We start from the raw sequence: 25,000 nt of genomic DNA on the forward strand, positions 1-25,000 counted from the left end.
TAGATATTCCCCAATCAAGCATGAGTGGAACGATTTGAGATGGTTTCCTACCTCACTCTCTACAATACTTTAAACGTTGTTGCTTTGAAAGATGGCGTTCACTTGGGTTTCCAGAATGTATTGAACATTTTTCTTTTTTTTCTGATCCAAAACGAGGTTACTTTAAAATGCTACCTTCACATGAAGGTCATGGGAAGACATCTATTTCAACTTGCTCCACTCACTCCAGACTGGGAGAATAATTAATAGTTATAGTACAGGTCAGAGGCCATTTACTTTTTTTGTTGGGATACTTTTGGTTAACCACGGAGGGTTAACTAAAGGTATCCTATTAAAAACAATAAATGGCCAAGGAGCCGTACTCTAACGAAATCAACCTTGTTATCTCCATCCGTGTTACGTAACCCACTACTCTTCCCAATATCATGTTATTGACAAAATTATCTATGGATATCCCACCCTTCACATCTCGACCAAATAATCCGATGTTTTCCACAGTGTCAAATCCATTAATCTGTTTAAATTCCGTTTGTACCCTCAAAGAACGTTGGCATTTTGTCCCTTGGCTTTGTAACTAACCCTCTTGCATTGCCTTGTCAATGATCACCTATATGAACACATTTATCAACACAAGCCACTTTGTAGTTAGGCTAGGCCTAATAAAAAAAGTTGTTGATTCTGATTATCCGACCCCACCTAGTTTTTCACGCCGACCCTAAACTTTTTTTTCGTATTCGAGAGAAAAAAATAAAATCTCGAAAATCGTGGAAGTCTCGCAAGAAATAGTGGGTGTGGAAACTGACATCACCTTAAAAATACAATATAAAACTGTTCTTCCAATCTGTAATGGCTGTAGTTCTGATGGGGAGAAACCAGTAACACAGGGACCATATGGAAAACAACAGAAAAGATAACTACATGAACTAGACACTCACATATGAACAAATATATTTACAAAATAAAAAATAAATCTACCTACCCCACCTATTCTGAAATTCAATGTAATCGGAACCATATAATTGTTTTACGCCTTATAGGGCATTTCTTGTCTTTGGATAGATGTGTACGTAACTAGAAGTACTATGTTCGAGACCTGTCTAATCTAACTTCAAATGTAAGCAATATTTCGGACATGAGTATAACCATAATTATTCTAGCTACACAGGTAGACTGTTGGTTTCATTAAGTGGTCATATGCATAAACATAGTAGAGATGTTTGTGAATTAAAACTACAAGAGAAATACACAAATTTCATTCATGAGATATAGGCAAATTTCATTCATGAGAAATAGGCAAATTTCATTCATGAGAAATAGGCAAATTTCGTTCATGAGAAATAGGCAAATTTTACCCATGTGTCAACTTTAAGATATATTTAGGGGGTATCGTAATTCGAGTAGTCGGTGGAAAACTAAATAAATTATGAAAACACTATTTACCTGGACATGCAGTGTTAGAAGTGATATCAATACATTCTACATCGTTGCCAGGATACACAACAACACATAGTAATTTGTCAGGATACTCATAACACGTGTGATCATCTAGTATAATTCTTGCAGTCAGATCAGTAGTAGTTGTAGAACCATCGGCGTTAGCAGCCACCATAATGGGAAATGACGAACTTGGACCGGCTGGGAAAGTATCGTAAACGTAGATCAAACGATTTGTATCCGGTCCATAAGTTAAATCGAAGTAGATTGCTGTGACACTTACAACATCTGTATTGTTATTAATGAGTCCAATGGTAAATGTAATCTCTACATAATCACGAAAGCCTATTGTGTAGGGCGATGGAGATGTGACTATGAAGCTGTCGTCTTTTATCCATACAACTGTAAAAAGATAAAAAAACATTGTTTCCAAATTTGATTTTTCATCACAAACAAACAAACAAACAAACAAACAAACAAACAAACAAACAAACAAACAAACAAACAAACAAACAAACAAACAAACAAACACACACACACACACACACACACACACACACATATATATATATATATATATATATATATATATATATATATATATATATATATATATATATATAACGATCTAGTTAAAGATCACCATCATAAAGCTCGATTAGATTTTTTGATTTGGAGGGTTAATGGTTCTCCTAAATCTGGGCCCTTCTTTGAATTAATGCGAAAATCTCGAGCACAATTTAAAAGGCAATTGGCAAACTGTAGGAGAATTGAAAATGAATTGCGAGCTACTGCTCTTGCAGATAGCTTGAAAAATGACCCGAATCTTATTGGAGACAAGTCTCTAGACGCAACGGTAAGGCAACCTCCCCTTCATCGGTGGACGGTTGCTCCGGAGATGAGAATATTGCCAACATGTGGAAAGAACACTACAGGGCTATTTTGACAAAAACTGGGAAAGATTTTACACCTGTTTTTGAGAATAACCACAATTGTAATGACATGCTTGTACACCATGACGAAATGCGTGACCTACTTAAGGCTCTTAAAACAGGTGCGTCTGCTGGTAGGGATGGCATTAGCCCGGAACATCTGAAGAATTCACCGCCCAGAGCGTCCGTCTTATTAGCAATGTGTTTTTCTTCTATTTTCATCCATGGCTTTGTACCCAAACAGCTAATGTCAACTATAATTGTTCCTATTCCTAAGGATCCCGGTGGGGACATTTGCGATAAATCAAACTATCGCCCTATAGCTGTGGCAACAACTGTATCTAAACTTCTAGAGAGGGTATGGTTAGCCCGTTCCATGGCCTGTCTTTCAACCACCGACAATCAGTTTGGTTTTAAACCAGCACATGGTACTGATATGTCAATTTTTATACTAAAGGAGATTCTGAACCATTATAAGCAACACAATACACCTGTTTTTGTAACATTTATGGATGCTTCAAAAGCATTTGATTATGTTCGACATGGTATTCTTTTTAGTAAATTAGTGACTAGAGGTGTTAAACCATTTTTGTTAAGAGTTTTAGCGTATTTGTACCGCTACCAAGAATTTGTTGTAAAATGGAACGGAAGCCTCTCCGAAGGGTTTCATCCAACTAACGGCGTAAAACAATGTGGAATTTCGTCACCTATATTCTTTACAATCTATTTAGACACACTTAGCAAGACTCTTTCATCTCTTCCGTTTGGCTGTCTTGTTGGTGGCCTAAAACTGAATCACTTGATATATGCTGATGATATAGTTTTATTCTCTACAGGGGCGTATGGCCAACAAATGTTGGTTGACTGTTGCGGACAATACGGCATTAGCTGTTCAATTATTTCTAATGAGAAAAAAACTGTATGCATGTTGTTCCAAGCAAATACAAGGAAAGTTAGCCAGGTTCCTATTTATTTAAATGAAAGATCTCTTAGTTATGTAAATGTCTATAAGTATCTTGGTGTTTTAATTACTCCCGATTTTAAAGATGTTGTTGATATTGAGGCGAAGATTCGTCTTTTTTATGCCAGATGAAATGCAGTTATCCGTGACTTTAAATATACGTCACTTTCTGTTAAGTGTCATTTGTTTTCTGTTTATTGTGACATTCCGTATTGTTCCTACCTGTGGAGTAACTTTACTGTCAGTACTTTTAATATGATTAGAAAAGCATTTTCTCAGGTTTTTTAGGAAATTGACCGGTTTTAAACACTCTGTTATTCAAAGCAACCGTGCATTGTTTGTAAGTATGTATGTCTGTACTTTTGATGAAGTTTTAGGGAAAAAAACAAGTGCTTTTTACCAACGAATTTCGGCATCTCAAAACCCGATTATTGCGAGTGTCTTATATAACACCTTTGTCACCAAAAGTACTTTGTGGAATGTGTGGGGCCAGAGGATTTTTTAATCCGTCTTTTTTCCCCTTTTCTATTTTTTCTTCAGTATATGGAATTTTTTTTTCTATTCCGAAATAAATAAATAATAATAATAATAATAATAAATAATATATATAAATCAATCAATCAATCAATCAATCAATCAATCAATCAATAATATACATGAAATAGATTTGAGTCCTGAAATGTATGTGCACTCCTACATTCACCATCAGTAGACACTCCCACATTCACCATCAGTAGACACTCCTACATTCACTATCAGTGTACACTCCCACATTCACCATCAGTGTACACTCCCACATTCACCATCAGTAGACACTCCTACATTCACCATCAGTAGACACTCCTACATTCACTATCAGTAGACACTCCCACATTCACCATCAGTAGACACTCCTACATTCACCATCAGTAGACACTCCTACATTCACCATCAGTGTACACTCCCACATTCACCATCAGTAGACACTCCCACATTCACCATCAGTAGACACTCCTACATTCACTATCAGTGTACACTCCCACATTCACCATCAGTAGACACTCCCACATTCACCATCAGTAGACACTCCTACATTCACCATCAGTGTACACTCCCACATTCACCATCAGTAGACACTCCCACATTCACCATCAGTAGACACACCTACATTCACTATCAGTGTACACTCCCACATTCACCATCAGTGTACACTCCCACATTCACCATCAGTGTACACTCCCACATTCACCATCAGTAGACACTCCTTCATTCACTATCAGTAGACACTCCTACATTCACCATCAGTGTACACTCCCACATTCACTATCAGTAGACACTCCTACATTCACCATCAGTAGACACTCCTACATTCACTATCAGTAGACACTCCTACATTCACCATCAGTAGACACTCCTACATTCACCATCAGTGTACACTCCCACATTCACCATCAGTAGACACTCCCACATTCACCATCAGTAGACACTCCTACATTCACTATCAGTGTACACTCCCACATTCACCATCAGTGTACACTCCCACATTCACCATCAGTGTACACTCCCACATTCACCATCAGTAGACACTCCTACATTCACTATCAGTAGACACTCCTACATTCACCATCAGTGTACACTCCCACATTCACTATCAGTAGACACTCCTACATTCACCATCAGTAGACACTCCTACATTCACCATCAGTAGACACTCCTACATTCACTATCAGTAGACACTCCTACATTCACTATCAGTAGACACTCCTACATTCACCATCAGTGTACACTCCCACATTCACTATCAGTAGACACTCCTACATTCACCATCAGTAGACACTCCCACATTCACCATCAGTAGACACTCCTACATTCACTATCAGTAGACACTCCTACATTCACTATCAGTAGACACTCCTACATTCACCATCAGTGTACACTCCCACATTCACCATCAGTAGACACTCCTACATTCACCATCAGTGTACACTCCTACATTCACTATCAATAGACACTCCTACATTCACCATCAGTAGACACTCCTACATTCACCATCAGTAGACACTCCTACATCCACTATCAGTAGACACTCCTACATTCACCATCAGTGTACACTCCTACATTCACCATCAGTAGACACTCCTACATTCACCATCAGTAGACACTCCTACATTCACCATCAGTAGACACTCCTACATTCACCATCATGCATATGTCACATAACCCTCCCGAACTCGCATTTAACTTGTATTTAAAGTGTAGCAAACAAATCGAAATATCAACCCTTTCTGCCTGCAACTGTCCATATTATGTTAATTTATTTAATCAATAGTAGAGCTAGTGAATGATTATCTTAGAATAGCAAAAATACAACGTGTCTAATTACCTTTACAATCAATATTAGAACTGACATCAATGCAGTCTCTATCATCATATGGGTCTATGTGTACACACAGGTATCGGTACTCAGAACACCCCCTTGAATCTGCTGTAATAGATGCCATTAGACCAGTAGTGAGTGTTGTACCATCGGCATTAGCAGGCACAGATACTTCTAGAGTGGGCCTACCATATATATCTAATTCCTTTGATGAGAAGGCATCTATACTGATATACCCTGGCACCGATGTATCGTCGGTAAAATAAAGATCAATAGCAGGAACTCTTCTATCATCTGAAGGATTGGTACTTGTAAGCCCAATGGAAAACGTGATTTCAACCTTAGAACCTATACTAATAGTGTAGGTCGATGGATCTGTTATTATGAAGGTGTGGTCTCTTATCCCTAGAACTAAAATAACAAGGTAAAAAAGACGTTAGGAAAATTGGTTCCTAAATTTCACATGTTAACAGAGCTTGGTTTTATAGTGAGTGAAATTGAAAAATGTCTTTATGTAATTAATTCAAATAATTAATTGAAATTAAATAAAAATGAAAACAAACAAGTTAATTTACCTGAACAATCCATCTTAGAACTGACATCAATACATTCTATATCATCATATTCATCTAATTTTGCACACAGGTATTGAGAGCTATCACAAGCCGCTGTGTCCGCTATAACCCTTGCTGTTAGCCCAGTAGTAAGTGTAGTACCATCGGCGTTAGCAGCCACATCAATGGGAGACAGTGAGTAAACAGTGAATTCAATAGATGTGGATATAGACGTGTCATTGGATAGATATAGATATAATAAAGTATCGTAATAACCTAGGAAAATCCGTGGATATTGATAGGTACTGGTGAAACCAATTGAAAATGTGATTTCAACTGCAATAGCTGTGTTAATAGAATAGGTCGATGGATCAGTGATTATAAAGCTGCCGTCTTTTATCCCTATCTCTATAAAAGAAAATAAATACAGACGTTAGTACAAGTGTTATGATAGTACATATCGTATTTCGTAGTTTGGGTTGTCTAGGGCAAATATCAGACATCTTTAAAAAGTACTTCACAGGAAGAGCTGACAATTGCATAAATAGGTAAACATGACGTCATAGTTATATGGTCAATGACGTCATGTTTTGGATGGAATAAAGGCTCGTCATTCAGTTTAGTATCACGTGGTTAATAAGTTTTCATTTATGACAAGACCATTTCAATATATAAATAAGATTCTCAATCATTTTGGAACACGTGATTTTTGAAAGTTTTGGCTGAATATATTCCCAACTACAGACCCTGAGGCAATATATTCCCAACTACAGACCCTGAGGCAAAATATATATACGGGTATGACTGAATGGTTTGGCTGAATATATTCCCAACTACAGACCCTGAGGCAATATATTCCCAACTACAGACCCTGAGGCAATATATTCCCAACTACAGACCCTGAGGCAATATATTCCCAACTACAGACCCTGAGGCAATATATTCCCAACTACAGACACTGAGGCAATATATTCCCTATGCAACACAACACTATGGTTACGTAACTTAGCAACACTAACGGAAGGAATGGAATTTATGGAAGCGGACTAGGAGAAAGTGCGAGCACAAAAAAATTGGGATGTCAGGAAGGATACCAATCTGAATATAATCTGATATATTGTAAGTGGATGTAAGGTAGGATACCAATCTCATTATAATCTGGTACATTGTAAGTGGGTGTAGGGGAGGATACCAATCTCATTGTAATCTGATACATTGTAAGTGGATGTAGGGTAGGATACCAATCTGATTATAATCTGGTACATTGTAAGTGGATGTAGGGTAGGATACCAATCTCATATAATCTGATATGGTGAAAGCCCCTAGATGCTTTTATTTACCTCTAATTCTATGGTTTGTTTAGTTTGTTTTGTTCAAAGTGATCGCCACGGGAAGGCGGTGATCATTCGGAACAAACCATGAAAATAGAGGTAAATAAAAGCATCTAGGCGATTTAACTACATCAGATTATAATCAGATTTGAGAGGATCCCATAAATTCAGGGATCACAATATTGTGTTGTATTTGGTTGGTTTTAGGCAATGGCAATATTAAAGTGCATTTTGGGAGACCTTCAATTTATTTTGATAGCATTTAGAGGCATTGCAGAATAATTTTGGCCAACATATTTTATCAATAGCCCCCCCCCCCCCCCCCCCATCAGCCTTGGTTCCTGAAAGTCCCATTTTGAAGACTAAGCTGCATCTGCAATCACAATTGCCATTAAAACACTGATTTTAGTTATGTCATAGTTATTGTCACTAGTCAGGTGATTTTAGTATTGTCATAGTTATTGTCACTAGTCAAGTGATTTTAGTTATGTCATAGTTATTGTCACTAGTCAGGTGATTTTAGTATTGTCATAGTTATTGTCACTAGTCAGGTGATTTTAGTTATGTCATAGTTATTGTCACTAGTCAAGTGATTTTAGTATTGTCATAGTTATTGTCACTAGTCAGGTGATTTTAGTATTGTCATAGTTATTGTCACTAGTCAGGTGATTTTAGTATTGTCATAGTTATTGTCACTAGTCAGGTGATTTTAGTTATGACATAGTTATTGTCACTAGTCAGGTGATTTTAGTATTGTCATAGTTATTGTCACTAGTCAGGTGATTTTAGTATTGTCATAGTTATTGTCACTAGTCAGGTGATTTTAGTTATGTCATAGTTATTGTCACTAGTCAAGTGATTTTAGTATTGTCATAGATATTGTCACTAATCAAGTGATTTTAGTTATGTCATAGTTATTGTCACTAGTCAGGTGATTTTAGTATTGTCATAGTTATAGTCACTAGTCAGGTGATTTTAGTATTGTCATAGTTATAGTCACTAGTCAGGTGATTTTAGTTATGTCATAGTTATTGTCACTAGTCAGGTGATTTTAGTTATGTCATAGTTATTGTCACTAGTCAGGTGATTTTAGTTGTGTCACAGTTATTGTCACTAGTCAGGTGATTTTAGTTATGTCACAGTTATTGTCACTAGTCAGGTGATTTTAGTTGTGTCATAGTTATTGTCACTAGTCAGGTGATTTTAGTTGTGTCACAGTTATTGTCACTAGTCAGGTGATTTTAGTTATGTCATAGTTATTGTCACTAGTCAGGTGATTTTAGTTATGTCATAGTTATTGTCACTAGTCAGGTGATTTTAGTTATGTCATAGTTATTGTCACTAGTCAGGTGATTTTAGTTGTGTCACAGTTATTGTCACTAGTCAGGTGATTTTAGTTATGTCACAGTTATTGTCACTAGTCAGGTGATTTTAGTTATGTCATAGTTATTGTCACTAGTCAGGTGATTTTAGTATTGTCATAGTTATTGTCACTAGTCAAGTGATTTTAGTTATGTCACAGTTATTGTCACTAGTCAGATGATTTTAGTATTGTCATAGTTATAGTCACTAGTCAGGTGATTTTAGTTATGTCATAGTTATTGTCACTAGTCAGGTGATTTTAGTATTGTCATAGTTATTGTCACTAGTCAAGTGATTTTAGTTATGTCACAGTTATTGTCACTAGTCAGGTGATTTTAGTATTGTCATAGTTATTGTCACTAGTCAAGTGATTTTAGTTATGTCATAGTTATTGTCACTAGTCAGGTGATTTTAGTATTGTCATAGTTATTGTCACTAGTCAGGTGATTTTAGTTATGTCATAGTTATTGTCACGTCAGTTGATTTTAGTATTGTCATAGTTATTGTCACTAGTCAGGTGATTTTAGTATTGTCATAGTTATTGTCACTAGTCAGGTGATTTTAGTTGTGTCATAGTTATTGTCACTAGTCAGGTGATTTTAGTATTGTCATAGTTATTGTCACTAGTCAAGTGATTTTAGTTATGTCACAGTTATTGTCACTAGTCAGGTGATTTTAGTTATGTCATAGTTATTGTCACTAGTCAGGTGATTTTAGTATTGTCATAGTTATTGTCACTAGTCAGGTGATTTTAGTTATGTCATAGTTATTGTCACTAGTCAGGTGATTTTAGTATTGTCATAGTTATAGTTACTAGTCAGGTGATTTTAGTATTGTCATAGTTATAGTCACTAGTCAGGTGATTTTAGTTATGTCACAGTTATTGTCACTAGTCAGGTGATTTTAGTTATGTCATAGTTATTGTAACTAGTCAGGTGATTTTAGTATTGTCATAGTTATTGTCACTAGTCAAGTGATTTTAGTTATGTCACAGTTATTGTCACTAGTCAGGTGATTTTAGTATTGTCATAGTTATTGTCACTAGTCAAGTGATTTTAGTATTGTCATAGTTATAGTCACTAGTCAGGTGATTTTAGTTATGTCATAGTTATTGTCACTAGTCAGGTGATTTTAGTTATGTCATAGTTATTGTCACTAGTCAGGTGATTTTAGTTGTGTCACAGTTATTGTCACTAGTCAGGTGATTTTAGTTATGTCACAGTTATTGTCACTAGTCAGGTGATTTTAGTTATGTCATAGTTATTGTCACTAGTCAGGTGATTTTAGTAATGTCATAGTTATTGTCACTAGTCAAGTGATTTTAGTTATGTCACAGTTATTGTCACTAGTCAGGTGATTTTAGTATTGTCAGTTATTGTCACTATTCAGGTGATTTTAGTATTGTCACAGTTATTGTCACTAGTCAAGTGATTTTAGTTATGTCATAGTTATTGTCACTAGTCAGGTGATTTTAGTATTGTCATAGTTATTGTCACTAGTCAAGTGATTTTAGTTATGTCACAGTTATTGTCACTAGTCAGGTGATTTTAGTTATGTCATAGTTATTGTCACTAGTCAGTTGATTTTAGTATTGTCATAGTTATTGTCACTAGTCAGGTGATTTTAGTTATGTCATAGTTATTGTCACTAGTCAGGTGATTTTAGTATTGTCATAGTTATTGTCACTAGTCAAGTGATTTTAGTTATGTCACAGTTATTGTCACTAGTCAGGTGATTTTAGTATTGTCATAGTTATTGTCACTATTCAGGTGATTTTAGTATTGTCATAGTTATTGTCACTAGTCAGGTGATTTTAGTATTGTCATAGTTATTGTCACTAGTCAAGTGATTTTAGTTATGTCATAGTTATTGTCACTAGTCAGGTGATTTTAGTTATGTCATAGTTATTGTCACTAGTCAGGTGATTTTAGTTATGTCATAGTTATTGTCACTAGTCAGGTGATTTTAGTATTGTCATAGTTATTGTCACTAGTCAAGTGATTTTAGTTATGTCACAGTTATTGTCACTAGTCAAGTGATTTTAGTTATGTCATAGTTATTGTCACTAGTCAGGTGATTTTAGTATTGTCATAGTTATTGTCACTAGTCAGGTGATTTTAGTTATGTCATAGTTATTGTCACGTCAGTTGATTTTAGTATTGTCATAGTTATTGTCACTAGTCAGGTGATTTTAGTATTGTCATAGTTATTGTCACTAGTCAGGTGATTTTAGTTGTGTCATAGTTATTGTCACTAGTCAGGTGATTTTAGTATTGTCATAGTTATTGTCACTAGTCAAGTGATTTTAGTTATGTCACAGTTATTGTCACTAGTCAGGTGATTTTAGTTATGTCATAGTTATTGTCACTAGTCAGGTGATTTTAGTATTGTCATAGTTATTGTCACTAGTCAGGTGATTTTAGTTATGTCATAGTTATTGTCACTAGTCAGGTGATTTTAGTATTGTCATAGTTATAGTTACTAGTCAGGTGATTTTAGTATTGTCATAGTTATAGTCACTAGTCAGGTGATTTTAGTTATGTCACAGTTATTGTCACTAGTCAGGTGATTTTAGTATTGTCATAGTTATTGTCACTAGTCAAGTGATTTTAGTTATGTCACAGTTATTGTCACTAGTCAGGTGATTTTAGTTATGTCATAGTTATTGTCACTAGTCAGGTGATTTTAGTTATGTCACAGTTATTGTCACTAGTCAGGTGATTTTAGTATTGTCATAGTTATTGTCACTAGTCAAGTGATTTTAGTTATGTCACAGTTATTGTCACTAGTCAGGTGATTTTAGTATTGTCATAGTTATTGTCACTAGTCAAGTGATTTTAGTATTGTCATAGTTATTGTCACTAGTCAGGTGATTTTAGTATTGTCATAGTTATTGTCACTAGTCAGGTGATTTTAGTATTGTCATAGTTATTGTCACTAGTCAAGTGATTTTAGTATTGTCATAGTTATTGTCACTCGTCAGGTGATTTTCCATCATACTCTAGAATATTTACACAAACTAATCAGGTATCAGATATATTATAGCATTGATACTGTCAAACAATCTGATACATAACATCTCGTCACCATATTTACACTGAACACTTTCCCAAAGTTCCAAATTCTTTTGATATCTTTTTCTACACCCAATAATTGTTGTAATGCAATGGAACATATTTGATTAGTTATATTTGAAGTTTTTACTAAATCTAAAGAACGATAATGTGTACATTTTGAAGATATAACCAAATTACTGAAAATCTTTAATTATGCAAATGAATCATTAAATTAAAAAAAGAAGCTTTTTACAACATTTTCGATTAGCTATGGTTGAAGTGTGTATAAAATTATATTGAGATTAATGTATGCATTCTCCAGATATAGCCAAAGTACGAAAAATCATTATTTATGCAAATGAATCCTTAAACTTAAGAGTTACATCAATAAGCTTTATGACAGGTGTACCCAGGTATTATGAATGCATGTACCTAATTATATATACAACTTGAAGCTTGCACTCTTTATATATAGCCTAATTAGTGAAAATCATTCATTATGTTAATGATAGATTAAAATTGAAAGCTACATCAACAAGTTATTCATGACGTGGGCCTTGTATGTACCAAATGACATTCAATTTAAAGAACACATTCTTACGACATAGCCTTATTACTGAAAATTACTACTTATCCAAATGAGTCATTTAAATCTACAAGTATGTTATCAAACTTTATATGACACATGTACTTTGTTATCATCAATGTATGTTCCAAATTATATTGGTTTTCAGGTGTCCATTCTTAATACGATATTGCCCAATCACCGAAACTCGTTAATGAAAATTGATCATTAATATTCATAGTTTGTTACCAAAACCGGAGCAATTCTAGCAATTAAAGTAATAATAATAATGTTGGCTTCTTATATAGTGCTTTCCCACACCGCACTCAAAGTGTTTTACAATTATTACTCCTGGCACGGATCAGAACGGCACAACGGCCCTTTAGACTTCCTCAACTCCCCAGGGAGCATACAATCCATTGCAGCCATTTCAGCGCATAGAATTAAAGCCTTCACATTGCAACCTACATGATGTGTGCAACAAATTTCGTTTCAATTACGGTAGCAAATTTTTCAGTTACAGAAGCAGAAAACGATGACACAGACAGACAGACAGACAGACAGACAGGCAGGCAGGCAGGCAGGCAGGCAGGCAGGCAGGCAGGCAGACAGACAGACAGACAGGCAGGCAGGCAGGCAGGCAGGCAGGCAGGCAGGCAGGCAGGCAGGCAGGCAGACAGACAGACAGACAGACAGACAGACAGACAGACAGACAGACAGACAGACAGACAGACAGACAGACAGACAGACAGACAGACAGACAGACAGACAAGTGAACTTTGTCAATAACATAGATAGGACAAAATATATAAATTAATATGAGGTATTGCACTTACCTTGTGCACTCGTGTCTGATAATATGCCACCAGACAATATCAATACCAATTCGATGAACGCATATGAAGCCCTATTAAGGAAACACAATAACAGAAAGTAAATGAAAAACATAAACTCTATTGGCCAAAATTATCATAGTGTCGAAGGAGATCGGGCAAATTGTGTTGTTACTCCTATTATTACACCGGATTAGCACAACCAAGGAGTTTCTACAAGAATGACCCATGTCTGTCAGTGCACATACCGAAAATACAACAGAATATTACGAGTTAAAATAACTTCTACATGCCCTACCATTGACTGTGAGGCAGTGGGGTTTTGTTATTACTGCATATGTATACAATAACGTATAGGGGTGACATAATTGCTGATTTAGGTTACTCAACACCATTTAACCCATGTGATATATCGTACTGTAAATAATGACATTAGTTGATGTGTATAAAAGAATAGCAGGCATACTTCTGAATAATAAACCAAATCATTTGAAATTCTAATGAAAAGATACACTTTTTAGTCGTCTAGTACCAATAGTTTCATTACTTGGAATTCTAATGAAAGATACACTTTTTAGTCGTCTAGTACCCATAGTTTCATTACTTGAAATTCTAATGAAAGATACACTTTTTAGTCGTCTAGTACCCATAGTTTCATTACTTGAAATTCTAATGAAAGATACACTTTTTAGTCGTATAGTACCCATAGTTTCATTACTTGAAATTCTAATGAAAGATACACTTTTTAGTCGTATAGTACCCATAGTTTCATTACTTGAAATTCTAATGAAAGATACACTTTTTAGTCGTATAGTACCCATAGTTTCATTACTTGAAATTCTAATGAAAGATACACTTTTTAGTCGTATAGTACCCCTATTTGTATCCTCTATTTTCGAAATAAGTGTATGCTGCAATAGGTAACGAATCTGGTCGGATATCAATTTAAAATAACTACAAGAATAATCCCAATAATGCGATTCATTTCAAAAAGTTATATAGAAGTGTATAAACTATTCAAATTAATAAATATCTCTGATACGATAGTATTCATCAAGATCGATTACATACAGAAAGTTATTCAAGTTGTTGTTTACTTGTTTGCAGTGAAAATTAATTCCTAATTTGCATACTTATATGATAAGTAAGCTACTGATTTACATAATTATTTCATACTTCAAACATTGCGATGTTAAGGGTAAATAGCGAAATACTTTAGCACCATTCTGTCTTTTGACTGTAGACAATCACAGTAAAGAAAATAACGTGTTGCTATTTTACCACATATGTACTGAACTCAAAGTTACAATGTACTGTACTGTCTACACAGCCAAAATACCAACTATGATGTTCGTTGTTTCAAGGCCCAACAATTTGGAAAATGTGTTAGCTGTGAAAAAAGTCATCTAATAAAACATGAGTAGTCCAGAACAAAGACTAATCCTATGTAATAGCCATTGCTTCTTATCTGTATAGCCACAATCATGCATGGTTCTCTTAGTTAAGTGCCGCATATCCTGCGTTTGATATTGTATCTATGTACATGTATGTATGTATGTATGTATGTATGTATGTATATGTGTGTGTGTGTGTGTGTGTGTGTGTGTGTGTGTGTGTGTGTGTGTGTGTGTGTGTGGTGTTTCAAGGGAACACTCAACCTCGATTTGTATAATGTTTGTAACACCATTAACAGTCAATGAGTTGTAACTGTAAAATGGTGGTGGTGGTGGTGGTGGTGGTGGTGGTGGGTGGTGGTTATGAAAAGAAATTGTGTGGGGAGGGTGGGATTGCGTAAACTTTTTAAGCCAGGTAGGGAGGGTCACTCAAATGTTGTGGATTTTCAAAGCAATTCTCTCGACCACCCACCTCAGGGCATAAATAATGACGGCTCCCTAAACTGACCTACTAATTCTTGTTTTATAATATATTTTAATAATTCCTCAAAATTTGTTCTGTCCTTTTTGAATTAGACATTGACATTACAGCGACCGCATCGTATATTGAAATCATCAATCTGAGCAAATCGTGCTGATCAATATTTTGATTTCATGGACGTAGTTTTCACAAGTCTATAACGTAGAATTGATACGAATAAATCGAAATGCGCTCATGTCATGGAAATGAATGACTGATTTCCAAGTGAGAGTTGACAACAATACTTCTACAATTTCTACCCGATGTTTCTACAATTCATTATAACAGTTTATGCTAGCTAGACATTCTAATAAAGTACAAATTAAATACACCACTGCTTCACAAGCAGGACACTATGGCTCCCTATCTATAATAATATGTACTCACAGTGATCTAACAAAGTCATTGATTTCCGTTATTTATCACGAAAACGCAGTTTGGTTTTAGATCAACATAGTTCTGTTAATAATATTTTATAATGATATCACCCTACATGAGAAGGTCGTTGATTAGTTTGATCGCCATGAATAATTAATCCCCCATATCCTAAATACAAGATTTGTGGATGGGTTAAACCAGAGTACTGATTCTCGTTCTGTCAGCAGAAATAAATGTACTATGGCTTGTGAGTATGGTTGAAAATACGGTACAATTACATTTCAGGGCATTCTTCGAAACATCAAAACAAATTTAGAATTCAATAAAAATGTGACAAAACAGCAATGGCACGTACAGAAAGAAAATTCACTAAAACGTATAAGATTGTTTAAAAATATTGTCTAAAAATACAAACTACAAAGAAACCCGGATCAATTTGGATGAAGTGTATACAATAACCGGATAAGATAAAGAAATAAAAATTATGTCTTGAAATTAAAAACGTGTCTATTAATTACAGTGTACATTTTTAAAAAGGCTATTGTTTTCACACTTTTTAATTTCAAATGGGAGTGAACATTTAAATTCACGCATTCGCTAAATGTGTTTACTTACCTTAACGCCATGATTATGTGGTACTCACAAGAACGTCGGAAACCATTGTGTAAAGCAATGCTGTCTCACCTTATATACATATCTAGAGCGTCAAGTGTATTGGAAAATCACACTTGGATGAAAACTATCACTAATTTGATTGGCTATTGAACGCAATGACGCAAACTGGTATCTATGACAGATACTTTTGTTTACATTAACAACAGATCTAAAACTTTGTCAACCGGACAACCGGATATAGTACAGCGTCATTCGTGTGTCACTAAAGAGGTGTCCAAACATAACCGTATAAGATACTAGTAGTAAACAATCACTCATTCAATAAAACGTGCATGCCTTTGACGAGGACCTAAGTTGTTTGGTTGTAGACTATCACTTACATAGCGTTTCTATTGGACCATGTGCATTTTTATTTAGACTCTAAGGGCATAGTGTATAGTTTACAAACCAACATAGTTATATTAAAGTATTTTATTCTCCTCGTATATACTAGAGTATAGTTACAGCGAATTTGACAACACCATTCAGATTTTCAGTTTGATACAACAATCCGAAAACACAATAAGAAACTGGACATGATACATGCTACAATTTTGTTTACATTAACAACAGGTCTACACCTTTGTCAGATGTTAACTGACGACGTTATTACCATACACTTTGTAAGAAGTTAACTCACTACCTAATTACCATACACTTTGTTAGAAGTTAACTCACGACCTAATTACCATACACTTTGTTAGAAGTTAACTCACGACCTAATTACCATACACTTTGTTAGAAGTTAACTCACGACCTAATTACCATACACTTTGTAAGAATTTAACTCACGACCTAATTACCATACACTTTGTTAGAAGTTTAGTTGTGACAACCGGATAGAACAGGTCGTAAACAAATTATTCCTTTGTTACTAAATAGATATCCAAACATATCCGTATGAATTGTAAACCCGAACAGCTCGTAAACAAGAACAGCTCGGTATTCCTTTGTTACTAAAGACGTGTCCAAACATAGCCATATAAGATAGTAAACAGTCACTTATACAATAAAACGTGCATGCCTATGACGAGGACCTACATCGTAAATAGTACAAGTAACTGCAATATAACCATTGTATGAATAGACAATGTTAACAATAGATAGTTTGGATACATTTACCTTAGTACTGGCAGTCACTAACTTTGTGTTCATAGCCAACACACATATATAAAGTTTGTGAATGTCATGAATTTATGACGAATTGTTATCATAATATACATTGATGATAAAAAAGAAATTCAAATTTCTCATATTTTCATAATCAGTTCGTTGTATATCACTGTGTGTACCTACACATACGGGGAATATATCAACCATATGTTCACTTCAAACTTTGTAATAGTAATTAACGAAATGGTAAATTGTATAAATAATTCATATATTTATATTTGCTTTCTATTCAAATGAAGTAAGGCTCACACTTCACTGATCATAACATATATCTCAACACACGTCAAAGCAGGGAGCATAGAGTGTGTGATCATTTAGGTATATGTTATATGGCGATGCACTAAAGTAGGATAGAAAGAATTTATCTGATTTGAGACAATGATAGGAAACAAGAAAAGAAATCGTTCTGCTATTATGAATTGTTAAAGTTATCGTGACTTGGTAAAATATTCACGTGCTGCTTGAACGGGGATAGGTAACGTCCTATTGTTCATGTATGAAAGGAGAAGGGGAATTCCTCTTACTAGGACCAGCTTTCCGAGGTCAAAACGCGTATGAACTGTGCACATTGCCGTAAAGAGACTATATAACAGAACCCCAAACCGCGTGAGTTCCAGTGTGGGTACTAGGGGTATATGCACTGTGCTTGCAGTGATTTCTGCTGCCTAATCTGCCTAAACTGACCTAGTAGTTCTTGTTTTATAACATATTTTAATAATTCCTCAAAATTTGTTCTGTCCTTTTTGAATTAGACATTGACATTACAGCGACCGCATCGTATATTGAAATCATCGATCTGAGCAAATCGTGCTGATCAATATTTTGATTTCATGGACGTAGTTTTCACAAGTCTATAACGTAGAATTGATACGAATAAATCGAAATGCGCTCATGTCATGGAAATGAATGACTGATTTCCAAGTGAGAGTTGACAACAATACTTCTACAATTTCTACCCGATGTTTCTACAATTCATTATAACAGTTTATGTTGTCTATAGCTAGACATTCTAATAAAGTACAAATTAAATACACCACTGCGTCACAAGCAGGACACTATGGCTCCCTATCTATAATAATATGTACTCACAGTGATCTAACAAAGTCATTGATTTCCATGATTTATCACGAAAACGCAGTTTGGTTTTAGATCAGCTTAGTTCTGTTAACAATATTTTAAAATTATATCAAATCATATCACCCTACATGAGAAGGTCGTTGATTACTAGTTTGATCGCCATGAATAATTAATCCCCCATATCCTAAATACAAGATTTGTGGACGGGTTAAACCAGAGTACTGTTTCTCTTTCTGTCAGTAGAAATAAATGTACTATGGTTTGTGAGTATGGTTGAAAACACGGAAGAATTACATTTTAGGACATTCTTCGAAACATCAAAACAAATTTATAATTCAATAAAAATGTGAAAAACAGCAATGGCACGTACAGAAAGAAAATTCACTAAAACGTATAAGATTGTTTAAAAATATTGTCTAAAAATACAAACTACAAAGAAACCCGGATCAATTTGGATGAAGTGTATACAATAACCGGATAAGATAAAGAAATAAAAATTATGTCTTAAAAATAAAAACGTGTCTATTAACTATATTGTACATTTGAAAAAGACTATTGGTTTCGCACTTTTCTATTTCAAATGGGAGTGAACATTTAAATTCACACATTCTCTAAATGTGTTTACTTACCTTAACGCCATGATTATGTGGTACTCACAAGAACGTCGGAAACCATTGTGTAAAGCAATGCTGTCTCACCTTATATACATATCTAGACCGTCAAGTGTATTGGAAAATCACACTTGGATGAAAACTATCATTAATCTGATTGGCTATTGAACGCAATGACGTAAACTGGTATCTATGACAGATACTTTGTTTACATTAACAACAGGTCTAAAACTTTGTCAGGTACCGGTTTAGTCAACCGGACAACCGGATATAGTACAGCGTCATTCGTGTGTCACTAAAGAGGTGTCCAAACATAACCGTATAAGATACTAGTAGTAAACAATCACTCATTCAATAAAACGTGCATGCCTTTGACGAGGACCTAAGTTGTTTGGTTGTAGACTATCACTTACATAGCATTTCTATTGGATCATGTGCATTTTTGTTTAGACTCTAAGGGCATAGTGTATAGTTTACAAACCAACATAGCAACTGTATTTTCCATTTGTTATATTAAAGTATTTTATTCTCCACGTAAATATTAGAGAATTTTACAACACCATTCAGATTTTCAGTTTGATACAACAATGCGAAAGAAACTGGACATGTTACATGCTACACTTTTGTTTACATTAACAACAGGTCTATACCTTTGTCAGATGTTAACTGACGACGTTATTACCATACACTTTGTAAGAAGTTAACTCACTACCTAATTACCATACACTTTGTAAGAAGTTAACTCACGACCTAATTACCATACACTTTGTTAGAAGTTAACACACGACCTAAGTACCATACACTTTGTAAGAAGTTAACTCACTACCTAATTACCATACACTTTGTAAGAATTTAACTCACTACCTAATTACCATACACTTTGTAAGAAGTTAACTCACTACCTAATTACCATAGTTTGTTAGAAGTTAACTTACGACCTAATTACCATACACTTTGTTAGAAGTTAACTCACTACCTAATTACCATACACTTTGTAAGAAGTTAACTCACTACCTAATTACCATACACTTTGTAAGAAGTTAACTCACTACCTAATTACCATACACTTTGTAAGAAGTTAACTCACTACCTAATTACCATAGTTTGTTAGAAGTTAACTTACGACCTAATTACCATGCACTTTGTAAGAAGTTAACTCACGACCTAATTACCATAGTTTGTTAGAAGTTAACTAACGACCTAATTACCATACACTTTGTTAGAAGTTCACTCACTACCTAATTACCATACACTTTGTAAGAAGTTAACTCACTACCTAATTACCATACACTTTGTAAGAAGTTAACTCACTACCTAATTACCATACACTTTGTAAGAAGTTAACTCACTACCTAATTACCATAGTTTGTTAGAAGTTAACTTACGACCTAATTACCATGCACTTTGTTAGAAGTTAACTCACGACCTAATTACAATACACTTTGTAAGAAGTTAACTCACGACCTAATTACAATACATTTTGTTAGAAGTTAACACACTACCTAATTACCATACACTTTGTTAGAAGTTAACTCACGACCTAATTAACATACACTTTGTAAGAATTTAACTCACGACCTAATTACCATACACGTTGTTAGAAGTTAACTCACTACCTAATTACCATACACTTTGTAAGAAGTTAACTCACTACCTAATTACCATACACTTTGTAAGAAGTTAACTCATGACCTAATTACCATACACTTTGTAAGAATTTAACTCACGACCTAATTACCATACACGTTGTTAGAAGTTAACTCACTACCTAATTACCATACACTTTGTAAGAAGTTAACTCACTACCTAATTACCATACACTTTGTAAGAAGTTAACTCATGACCTAATTACCATACACTTTGTAAGAATTTAACTCACGACCTAATTACCATACACGTTGTTAGAAGTTAACTCACTACCTAATTACCATACACTTTGTAAGAAGTTAACTCACTACCTAATTACCATACACTTTGTAAGAAAATAACTCACGACCTAATTACCATACAATTTGTTAAAAGTTAACTCACGACCTAATTACCATACACTTTGTTAGAATTTAACTCACGACCTAATTACCATACACTTTGTAAGAAGTTAACTCACTACCTAATTACCATACACTTTGTTAGAAGTTAACTCACGACCTAATTACCATACACTTTGTTAGAAGATAACTCACTACCTAATTACCATACACTTTGTAAGAAGTTAACTCACGACCTAATTATCATATACTTTGTTAGAAGATAACTCACTACCTAATTACCATACACTTTGTAAGAAGTTAACTCACGACCTAATTACCATACACTTTGTAAGAAGTTAACTCACTACCTAATTACCATGCACTTTGTTAGAAGTTAACTCACTACCTAATTACCATACACTGTGTTAGAAGTTAACTCACGACCTAATTACCATGCACTTTGTCAGAAGTTAACTCACGACCTAATTACCATACACTTTGTAAGAAGTTAACTCACGACCTAATTAACATACACTTTGTAAGAAGTTAACTCACTACCTTATTACCATACACTTTGTAAGAAGTTAACTCACGACCTAATTATCATATACTTTGTTAGAAGATAACTCACTACCTAATTACCATACACTTTGTAAGAAGTTAACTCACTACCTAATTACCATACACTTTGTAAGAAGTTAACTCACGACCTAATTACCATACACTTTGTAAGAAGTTAACTCACGACCTAATTACCATACACTTTGTTAGAAGTTAACTCACGACCTAATTATCATATACTTTGTTAGAAGATAACTCACTACCTAATTACCATACACTTTGTAAGAAGTTAACTCACGACCTAATTATCATATACTTTGTTAGAAGATAACTCACGACCTAATTACCATACACTTTGTAAGAAGTTAACTCACTACCTAATTACCATACACTTTGTTAGAAGTTAACTCACTACCTAATTACCATACACTTTGTAAGAATTTAACTCACGACCTAATTACCATACACTTTGTTAGAAGTTAACTCACGACCTAATTATCATATACTTTGTTAGAAGATAACTCACTACCTAATTACCATACACTTTGTTAGAAGTTAACTCACGACCTAATTATCATATACTTTGTTAGAAGATAACTCACGACCTAATTATCATATACTTTGTAAGAAGTTAACTCACTACCTAATTACCATGCACTTTGTCAGAAGTTAACTCACGACCTAATTACCATACACTTTGTTAGAAGATAACTCACGACCTAATTACCATACACTTTGTTAGAAGATAACTCACGACCTAATTACCATGCACTTTGTCAGAAGATAACTCACGACCTAATTACCATACACTTTGTTAGAAGTTAACTCACGACCTAATTACCATGAACTTTGTCAGAAGTTAACTCACGACCTAATTACCATACACTTTGTTAGAAGTTTAGTTGTGACAACCGGATAGAACAGGTCGTAAACAAGTCATTCCTTTGTTACTAAAGAGATATCCAAACATATCCGTATGAATTGTAAACCCGAACAGCTCGTAAACAAGAACAGCTCGGTATTCCTTTGTTACTAAAGACGTGTCCAAACATAGCCATATAAGATAGTAAACAGTCACTTATACAATAAAACGTGCATGCCTATGACGAGGACCTACATCGTAAGTAGTACAAGTAACTGCAATATAACCATTGTATGAATATACAATGTTAACAATAGATAGTTTGGATACATTTACCTTAGTACTGGCAGTCACTAACTTTGTGTTCATAGCCAACACACATATGTAAAGTTTGTGAATGTCATGAATTTATGACGAATTGTTATCATAATATACATTGATGATAAAAAAGAAATTCAAATTTCTCATATTTTCATAATCAGTTCGTTGTATATCACTGTGTGTACCTACACATACGGGGAATATATCAACCATATGTTCACTTCAAACTTTGTAATAGTAATTAACGAAATGGTAAATTGTATAAATAATTCATATATTTATATTTGCTTTCTATTCAAATGAAGTAAGGCTCACACTTCACTGATCATAACATATATCTCAACACACGTCAAAGCAGGGAGCATAGAGTGTGTGATCATTTAGGTATATGTTATATGGCGATGCACTAAAGTAGGATAGAAAGAATTTATCTGATTTGAGACAATGATACAAAACAAGAAAAGAAATCGTTCTGCCATTATGAATTGTTAAAGTTATCGTGACTTGGTAACATATTCACGTGCTGCTTGAACGGGGATAGGTAACGTCCTATTGTTCGTGTATGAAAGGAGAAGGGGAATTCCCCTTACTAGGACCAGCTTTCCGAGGTCAAAACCCGTATGAACTGTGCACATTGCCGTAAAGAGACTATGTAACAGAACCCCAAACCGCGTGAGTTCCAGTGTGGGTACTAGGGGTATATGCACTGTGCTTGCAGTGATTTCTGCTGCCTAATCTGCCTAAACTGACCAAGTAGTTCTTGTTTTATAACATATTTTAATAATTGCTCAACATTTGTTCTGCCCTCTTTGAATTAGACATTGACATTACATCGACAGCATCGTGTATTGGTATCACCGAACTGAGCAAATCGTGCTGATCAACATTTTGATTTCATGGACGTAGTTTTCACAAGTCTATAACTTAGGATCGATACGAATAAATCGAAATGCGCTCATGTCATGGAAATGAATGACTGATTTCCAAGTGAGACTTGACAACAAAACTTTTACAATTTCTACCCGATGTTTCTACAATTCATTTTAACAGTTTATGCTGTCTATAGCCAGACATTCTAATAAAGTACAAATTAAATACACCACTGCATCACAAGCAGGACACTATGGCTCCCTATCTATAATAATATGTACTCACAGTGATCTAACAAAGTCATTGATTTCCATGATTTATCACGAAAACGCAGTTTGGTTTTAGATCAGCTTAGTTCTGTTAACAATATTTTAAAATTATATCAAATCATATCACCCTACATGAGAAGGTCGTTGATTACTAGTTTGATCGCCATGAATAATTAATCCCCCATATCCTAAATACAAGATTTGTGGACGGGTTAAACCAGAGTACTGTTTCTCTTTCTGTCAGTAGAAATAAATGTACTATGGTTTGTGAGTATGGTTGAAAACACGGAAGAATTACATTTTAGGACATTCTTCGAAACATCAAAACAATTTAGAATTCAATAAAAATGTGACAAAACAGCAATGGCACGTACAGAAAGAAAATTCACTAAAACGTATAAGATTGTTTAAAAATATTGTCTAAAAGTACAAACTAAAAAAGAAACCCAGATCAATTTGGATGAAGTGTATACAATAACCGGATAAGATAAAGAAATAAAAATTATGTCTTAAAATTAAAAACGTGTCTATTAACTATATTGTACATTTGAAAAAGACTATTGGTTTCGCACTTTTCTATTTCAAATGGGAGTGAACATTTAAATTCACACATTCTCTAAATGTGTTTACTTACCTTAACGCCATGATTATGTGGTACTCACAAGAACGCCGGAAACCATTGTGTAAAGCAATGCTGTCTCACCTTATATACATATCTAGAGCATCAAGTGTATTGGAAAATCACACTTGGATGAAAACTATCATTAATCTGATTGGCTATTGAACGCAATGACGTAAACTGGTATCTATGACAGATACTTTTGTTTACATTAACAACAGGTCTAAAACTTTGTCAGGTACCGGTTTAGTCAACCGGACAACCGGATATAGTACAGCGTCATTCGTGTGTCACTAAAGAGGTGTCCAAACATAACCGTATAAGATACTAGTAGTAA

At 34.6% G+C, this 25,000-nt stretch overlaps 1 protein-coding gene and 1 long non-coding RNA gene across 3 annotated transcripts in view; both read right to left on the minus strand.

The window, feature by feature from the left end:
- Window positions 1-6,271, minus strand: part of LOC144450365 (uncharacterized) — a 12,514-nt gene extending 6,243 nt beyond the window's left edge. Inside the window, exons 1-3 of the mRNA XM_078140968.1 lie at window positions 6,259-6,271; window positions 5,690-6,094; window positions 1,441-1,836 (exon numbers count right to left, since the gene is read on the minus strand). Coding sequence (XP_077997094.1) covers window positions 1,441-1,836; window positions 5,690-6,094; window positions 6,259-6,271 — 814 coding nt within the window. The remainder of the gene's footprint in view (window positions 1-1,440; window positions 1,837-5,689; window positions 6,095-6,258) is intronic.
- Window positions 6,272-6,604: 333 nt separating this feature from the next.
- Window positions 6,605-24,749, minus strand: LOC144449902 (uncharacterized). Of its 2 annotated transcripts, none has more exons than XR_013482190.1 (3): window positions 16,292-16,421; window positions 13,388-13,458; window positions 6,605-6,645 (listed from the first exon to the last, which is right to left on the minus strand). It is a non-coding gene; the product is annotated as an uncharacterized LOC144449902 (long non-coding RNA). The 2 variants fall into 2 exon arrangements; XR_013482191.1 differs by lacking the exon at window positions 16,292-16,421 and adding an exon at window positions 24,679-24,749 and having other exon boundaries at window positions 6,621-6,645.
- Between the last annotated feature and the right edge of the window lie 251 nt (window positions 24,750-25,000).

Source organism: Glandiceps talaboti, chromosome 19, assembly GCF_964340395.1.
Source record: "Glandiceps talaboti chromosome 19, keGlaTala1.1, whole genome shotgun sequence".
Lineage (NCBI taxonomy): Eukaryota > Metazoa > Hemichordata > Enteropneusta > Spengelidae > Glandiceps > Glandiceps talaboti.